The sequence below is a fragment of the Crocodylus porosus genome, unplaced genomic scaffold (genome assembly GCF_001723895.1).
Source record: "Crocodylus porosus isolate Cpor-Errol unplaced genomic scaffold, CroPor_comp1, whole genome shotgun sequence".
Lineage (NCBI taxonomy): Eukaryota > Metazoa > Chordata > Crocodylia > Crocodylidae > Crocodylus > Crocodylus porosus.
The window spans coordinates 30,735,346-30,743,034 of NW_017728886.1; the positions used below are offsets into that span (position 1 = coordinate 30,735,346).

The following is a 7,689-nucleotide window of genomic DNA, read 5'->3' on the forward strand; positions in this document are numbered from 1 at the left end:
ATGCAATCACCTCTATTTACATGATGCGAGCACACACAAATCAGGACAAAAATACCTTTTTAAAATAAAATTAAAATATGTTATTGGGGATGTTTTTTAGTATTTGATTTTTTTTTTTGGTTCCAAGATGGCAAACTCACTTCCCAAAAGGAGTACTTCCAGGGCAAGGGGAGAGGTTTCCAGTGGCAAAGGTCAGGGGTTAGGAGTGGAACATTTGGTCCCAAGATGGCAACTGAGGGGGCGGGGCACCTGTAAAGGTGGGGGGGGAAATACCCTTGCAGCCTTTGACAGCTCACCAAAACTCGTTAAGCGGCCCTCCATCCAAAATAACTGCCCTTCCCTGTTATAGAATATTTAAAATAACAATGTATCTGTGTGTAAATATCTTTAACATTGCCTTTACTTTCGTCTGTATGCAGTTATTTCACAAATAGTTTATTCAGTAGTTTATTCACAATATTTACTTGTGTGGAGTTAAGCACATTCACACTGTGGGACTGAGGCCTTAGATTGACAGTTCTTTGAAGAATGGACTTTTTCTTGAGCCATCTAGCCTGCTTGTTAGTACATGAAAGTTTCCCCTAGTTTCAGAATATTAAACCTTGTATTAATATAGATCAATAGTGCTGAAACTAAAGCCCAAATCCAAACCACACCAAAATCTGTTAAGTGAACCCATCTGGCATCTCTGCAACAAGTTGAACAGACCCCTGGAATGCAAACAGCCCTAAACCCTGGGGAAATACAGACCTTCAGGTGTATTCAAACTGTGGGTCAGGCCTCCTCTGTACTGAAGAGGTCTGAAACAATATCACTTTAAAAGAACCACTTGCTCCTGATTCTAAACATTACACTCACTCATAATCAAAAGATATTTTTATCTGTATTATACACTTGTTGGGCACTGCTTAAGTATAGGTATAGGTGTCGGAAGCACTAGACTTAAAAGCCAGGCATTTATACTTAAGTTGTTTCCTTGATATGTTTCTTTAATTATGTTCAAAACCAAAAAAAGACATGCAATATAGTTTTAAAATCTTTAGCCGATTTTGAGCAAGCCAGTTTTCTAAAAGCATATCCAGAATTAGAACAGTAGAGCATCATCTACACATGCTATTGGACATTTTTTCCATGTATAACTAAATTAGAGAAACATCCAACTGCAATAACCTTGTAGTGATCTCTTCTACAAAAATCAGGGGTGAACTCATATGCCCAGATGCACAGTTTAAGAGAAGTAGCAAAATGACTGTTTTACTAAATGCAACTATTCCAGGTACACCCACACTTCATAAGATTTCTCCAACCTGTGCCTCACATCAGTGGATGTCCAGTGAGGGGGAGGTGGAATTTGGCACTGGACATGTGCAAAATACAGGCGTATTTCTGAATTTGTCAAAATGGAAGTGTGGGGCAAAAAAAATGTTTGAAATCCACCTTAACTTGAGGCCACTTCAGATGATGTCTAAGCATTACACAAAAGCATAGATACCTAATATCACTTCCATGTAAATTTCTATATGTAAAATGGAAATTCTTGGCATTGACTAGCTTATGGACACTTCCTTCAGGATATCACTATAAGTATGCCATGAAAGTTCATGAAATTGTAATTCTTGCTTTTGCATCTCACCTTAAAACCAACCCAGACTCCTCACTCAAGTTCTCTGAGACCTGTAAAGATGTTTGCTGAAGCAGGAAGATACACAGACACACACACTTACCCTTTATTCACTGTATACAGATATATCAAGAAAGAACTTAAAGACTATGTTAGGCATTTCCTAATACAGAGTATGAAAGTGTCCTAAACTCACACAAAACCTGCTGGTCTGCTTTCATACATTTGGTAAACAGACATTACACACACTGATTAAGGAAAAGAAGTAGGCTTTGTTATCTTTGCCATCTCCACATGGACCTGCACATTCAGCAGTCCACTGTCATATTACAATATACACACAAGATGTGACATTCTTTCTATTACAATGACAGGAATGCTGCATCTCTACTGCTTCTTTCTGGTGTGTATCCTACATTGGTTAGGAATGGACAAGGTAGCATGAATAAAACAGCAGCCAGCTGCCTGAAATTTGAACTAAACCCCAACTTTCTCTAAAGCAGAGGTATCAAACATACAGCCCACAAGCTGGATCCCATTCATGGAGCCCTGCCATTCGGCCTCTAGTATTGCCCCTGGGTCTGATCAGACCCACAAGGAGCATGACACACGCCCATGGCACAGGAGGGAGTTTGTAGGCCGAATCCAGTACATGGACTCCCTCCCTTTCCCCCTCTCCCAGCACACCTGATCTGGTGGCCACTCCAGCCAGTTTGGGATTTCCATTGTTGGTGGTGTGAATCCTGAAGTGGCCAGAATGAGAGTTACATGAGGTGCAGTCTGGCTGGAACGGCAGCTGTGCTGCATCTGGTGGCTGCCCTTGCAGGACTGTGTCAGCACCTGCTCTGGGAAACATATCACATGGGGTGCCTGCTCCAGTCAGTCCAGGACCAATACTGCATGTGCTCCTTGCAGGCAGTGCATGCAGCACAGGACCCAGACTAGCCAAAACAGGCATCTTGTGCAGTGCAGTCCTGGATATGCTGGGGCAGGTACTATGTGCAGTGCGTGGGGTGGCCACCACATGCAGCGAGTCCCAGATCAGGTATGCTACAGGAGGAGGAGTGGGTCCATGGGTCTGATCCAACCTGCAGACCAGCACCACACTGCTCATATGACTCCAAAGGCCAGATGAGTTTGACACTCCAGGTCTAAAGTGTTTGAATAGGGAGAAGGATCCCTTCTCTCATGCCCTCCTAAATACTCTTACATTGTCAATTGCCACTTCTTACCCGTTGTACCTGGGAACATATTAGCTCCACAGTTTGTGCAACTGTAACTGTTGTTGGGTCAGAGGCAGCACAAATTAAGAGCAAACTAAGACCAAGTTTCTGGACCCTGCTATTACTTAGTGGCAATGTAGGTAGGTTCTCTCAGAAAAGGCATATAATGTAGAATGGCACTTAGAAAAGAGTGGGCCAGACAACCCACATATAACTTAAATGTGTAAATGGATCAGATGACTGCAGGGAATAAGAGGAAGAAAAAAGATTAATTTGATCATCCCTTGAAAGGAGAAAAAAGCAACACCCCTTCCCTCCCCCACTCAAAATAGGTATCTGATAAGCTTGTCTACCTTCTGATAAAGACATATATTGACATTGACAGGCTGCTGGACCTACTGCTATGATGTTGTGCGAAGAGAAGCAGAATAAGATTACTTAAATAGCAGAACAAGAGCTATAAAATGGGATTAAAATGTTGTATAGTTCTTAACATGTAGGTGTTTCTGAACCCCAACTCCAACCTTTTTCAGGTTTATCCATTACTACACTGAATAAACCTTGATGAAGAAGTTCCATCATCTTTACCTTTTAGTGGAATGTACACAATAATTCACCATAAAAATCTGTTGATTACCTGCTGTGACTCAAAGTCTTCTAGCTCAAAATATATTTGTTGCAGTGCTTCAGCATGCAGCTAAGTTACTGAATTTCACCCTTCATGGAGCTTCACTGCAAGCTAAAGACAGTCTACAGAAAACATGGTAGTCTTTTTACTTAATAACCCTACAATATTTCTAAATATTTCATAACTTCTATACTGTAAGTTGGAGCAAAAACATATTTGAAAAGACTTTTAGAAATAAAAAATGTGCACTTGACCAACACCAAACTATGAAAGCAGGTCTTTAAACAACCAACAGTGAACATATATTCTTTTAGAAAACAAAAACTGTTCATTATAGGGTGCGTACAGACATTCAGGAACATTAGGGAGAGGTTAAATTGAGTTAGAAATGGCCACCTGATCTAAGATAAGTTGGCGCTGGGGGGGGCATTAGTGGGAGGGTGAACTATAGAGGATTGAGGGGGAAGTAGGCTGGGGGAGAAACAAATATCCTGGTGCCAGGAAGGAGCTAAGGAAAGTGCAGCTCCAGGGCTAGGGTCAGTGGGTAAGCTTTTCCAGCCCTGGGGTTGTGCTGGGAACTGTGCAGCTCAAGACAGTTATATAGGTCTAAAAATGGCAAACCCAATCTAAGTTAGACTACCTCAAAGGCAGGGTTAACTCAGATCAGGCCGTCCACTTTTAGACCCATCTAACTGTCCTGAACATCTCTACAGCTCACACTTAGATCGACCTAACTAGGGATCTAAGTGTAAGGTCAGCACCTGGGCGAACTACGTTAGATTGGGTGGTCATTTTTAATGTGATTTAACCTCCCCCCAACCTCCCCAAATGTCCATATGCATTTGTAATTTGGAGCCAATAGCAGAGTGCTTTTACAGTCTCAAAACAGACTTTCTGGTCCTCCTTTGTTGTTATAATATACTATGGTTACAAAGTATTCTATGCAATTCTATATATGGGCCCAAGTCACCAAGTTTGGATCTGAATTTTACTGGATCAAGAGTTCTTGAACTCAGGGTTTGGTCCAGACAGACCTCTGACTTTTAATATGACTTGAATTTCAACAAATTGTTCATGATTAATATCGAAGAAACAGGTTCTTGGTGATTTTTCCTAATTTTTCTCATTAAAATTCTTTTTTAAGTGAATTCCTTGTTGCTAAACATAAACACACATATACATATACATGGGATATGCTGTTTCACTGCTTTTTTTTTCTTTTTGCTATCAAGACAATCCAAAAGAATGTCATACAATATGAATTATCACACTGGAGTTTCTATGTTTTTTCAGAATATGCAACTTATTTGAAAATCACTGATATTATATTATTGTTATATCAAAATATTTTTCAGTTCGAATTTATACACAAATATATTATAATATTTATTACATACATGGGAGCACAAAAATTTAATTGACGTCTCAGTGAGAAACACCATACAACATGCACAGAGGATGTTCACAAAACTTACCGTGATTGGCGTTCTAAAAAAACCCCCTAGAATATGCAGATTCAGATTAAATGAGGTATTTATCACGCTTTTTATTCTGAATGGAATAGCCCACATAAAAATTCATCAGGAAACAGTTTTCATTAAGTTTTGGGCAAACCTAGAGTACAGCGGTAATTGTACAAATGCACCACAGCTGACCTTACATGAAAAAGCATGCTCATAATTTCTTGGCTTCATTCCAAAATAAACTCAACTGGTTTCACACAAAGTAAACTATTCTTGTGGCAATCTACTGTGGATCTCTGATTTAAAAAATATAAACTGAAAAAAATGTAATCTGGCTTGCTTTTACAAAATGAGGGGTTACTTTTTCCCTGCAGCTGGAATATAAAGGGTAACTGCATTTATTTATTTTTCCCTAGGGAAGTAGCACCCTCCATATCACATTGCTTAGTGTTACAAAATGTGACACCAATATACCATGCTTCCTTCTTTTGCTATTTAACCTCTCTAAAATAGCATTAAACTTATAAAGACAAAGAATTAGACAACTCTTCAAAAGCCACATGCACAAGAAATATACTTTTATTCCATGCAGTCAGTATCTAGTTATAGAAAGCAGCAAAGAGGGACATGTTTAAATGTAACTCCCGCTTTGACTGATTCTGTTACTTACCCTTCATCTGTCTGCTGTCTGTTGAATAAGCCAGGCACAGCTCAAATTTCTGGCTTTCATTTTCCTCCATTGTCCCTGCCTACTGCACAAGCTTTCCTCTCAAACTTTAAAACTGCAGCTTGAAAAACTACCAGAAACAGCCTCCAGGAAAAAAAGGAAACCACCCTCCTCTACAGCACAAAGTTCCTTTAAAAAATGAACTGCATTCCAGAAGTCCAAGTATTCGCTATGGATCGGTAATGGTCCTCAGTGGAATGGTGGGCAGTACTTCCAGAGGCTGCTGCTGCAGCTTGCTGCTGCTGCTGAAATAGTCCCTGAGCACTTCTCAGTGTGGGCCCCAACAGGTGATGGTCTTTTCTGCAGGCAAGATCCTAGCCTGCTTGTTTTCCACAGCCCCCAACTACACATATCCTGCAGCCAAGTAGCATTATGAAAGAGAACATTTCAAACATGATTACAGGCCTGAATCTCTGCTGGAATCCGAATCCTTTGCTTTTTAAATCTCTGTCATGGGACAAAGCCTTTCCACAGAGTATTTTTTTTAACACATAACCACGGAGCCCACAACATTCCTGATAAATGCTTCTCTGTCTTTTTTAACATGCAGTTTAAAAGTAATTCATTATGTAAACACTCTGAGGTTTTGTTTTCTGGTGAATACTTTCAAGCTGTTCACAGAGTAAGTAGAATGAATTTAAAACATAAAGACAGGCCTTTTAGCAAAGCCAACAGAAAGGAGCATAAACTACAGTAAGCTATACGGGAGATGGAACGTTGGCTAGCACAGACTTTTGAAGTGCAAATAACCATAGATGCAACAACAAATCATAATTTTTCTTCTAGTTAGATTGGAAGCAGGAAGCCTGCAGGAGAAGCAGTAGACCCACTAGGCTGCAAAATAGTATAGCAAGTGACGGAGGAGAATCAGTTTTCACCACATGATCCAACAGAGAACACCAGACTGGAATCTTGTCTATTAAGGTGGTGAAGCCAAGGCATGATCACAGATAAATGAGTAAAAAGAAGACGTGCTGGAACAAACTGAAAAATTAAGGAACATTACCAAGAGCAGAAGGCATATCCATCCAAGAGTTCTGAACAAGCTTAAAAATAAAGCGTAGCAAAGATTCTAAAAATATATGCAGTTTCCCATTAAAATCAGCCATTACATTTGGAGCTATATCCAACAGGATAGGTAATATAGTAGCTATGATTTAAAAGAAAATAAAAGTCACTTGGGTAAGCCGGGGAATTCCAACCTGACTTCAGCGTATGTAAGTACTTGACACCCCCACAATGAAGAAAGGTTGTAAGGGACCTGCTTCTGGAGGTTCCTTCTTGTGGGAGTATCTGGATGAAATGGTGAAACTTTTTATTTAGATGTTTGTTTGAAGAATTGTTGTAATTTTTCTTAAATTTAGTAAAGAAACTCAAAGAACATACCATATTTCCCTGAATCCAAGATGACTTTGAATTTAGGATGACCACCTCTCCAACAACTAGATTTTATAAATGAAAAATTATAAATTTCTTAAGATTCTCCATGTACAGAATCTAATTAGTGGAAGATTGTTTTAAATTTGTCCCATCCACTGCTGTGGTGGAGAAAGCAGAAACAAGGGAAGAAGGCCCCCTGTGCCTGTCACCCCTGCTGCCTGCATGTCCCACCATGTGTCCCTTGTCAAGTGCCTCTCCGTGCCTGTGCCTGCCCCCTGCCTCCCATCCCTTGCCCTCATGCCTCTGTATGACTCCCATTCCCTGTTTTCCCACCCTTTGATCCCCACAGCGGCCTTCCCCCTCACCCTTTGCTCCCTCCACGCTGGTGCCTGTCCCTTCATGCCCTTCCTTTGTACCCCTGCTTCCCCTTGCAGCCTGTCCCCTCACCTCCCATGCCTGTTACTGACCCCTCAACTCCCTGTCTCCCTAGCACCTGCCCACCCTGCAACCTGCCTCCTTCACCCTTTGCCCTCTGTGCCTGTGTAGGCCCCCTTACCTCCTCACCCTCTACCCCTGCTGCAGTCTGCCCTGTCACCCACTGCCCCCCCATGCCTGTGCCTGATCCCTTCTGTCTGTTTGTACCTACC

General features: G+C 41.0%; 1 protein-coding gene across 10 annotated transcripts in view; it reads right to left on the reverse strand.

The window, feature by feature from the left end:
* The window catches only part of KIAA1217 (KIAA1217 ortholog), a 264,429-nt gene extending 258,399 nt beyond the window's left edge, over positions 1-6,030 (reverse strand). For 2 of the 10 annotated variants that reach the window (XR_002100374.1, XM_019531993.1), the window contains exon 1: positions 5,606-6,030. Coding sequence is in view for 9 of the 10 variants with exons in the window: in XM_019531993.1 (XP_019387538.1) it covers positions 5,606-5,675 (70 nt within the window). In the remaining variant the exon portion in view is untranslated. The remainder of the gene's footprint in view (positions 1-5,605) is intronic. The other 8 variants (XM_019531957.1, XM_019531974.1, XM_019531949.1 and 5 more) reach the window with 8 other exon arrangements.
* Positions 6,031-7,689: the final 1,659 nt, after the last annotated feature.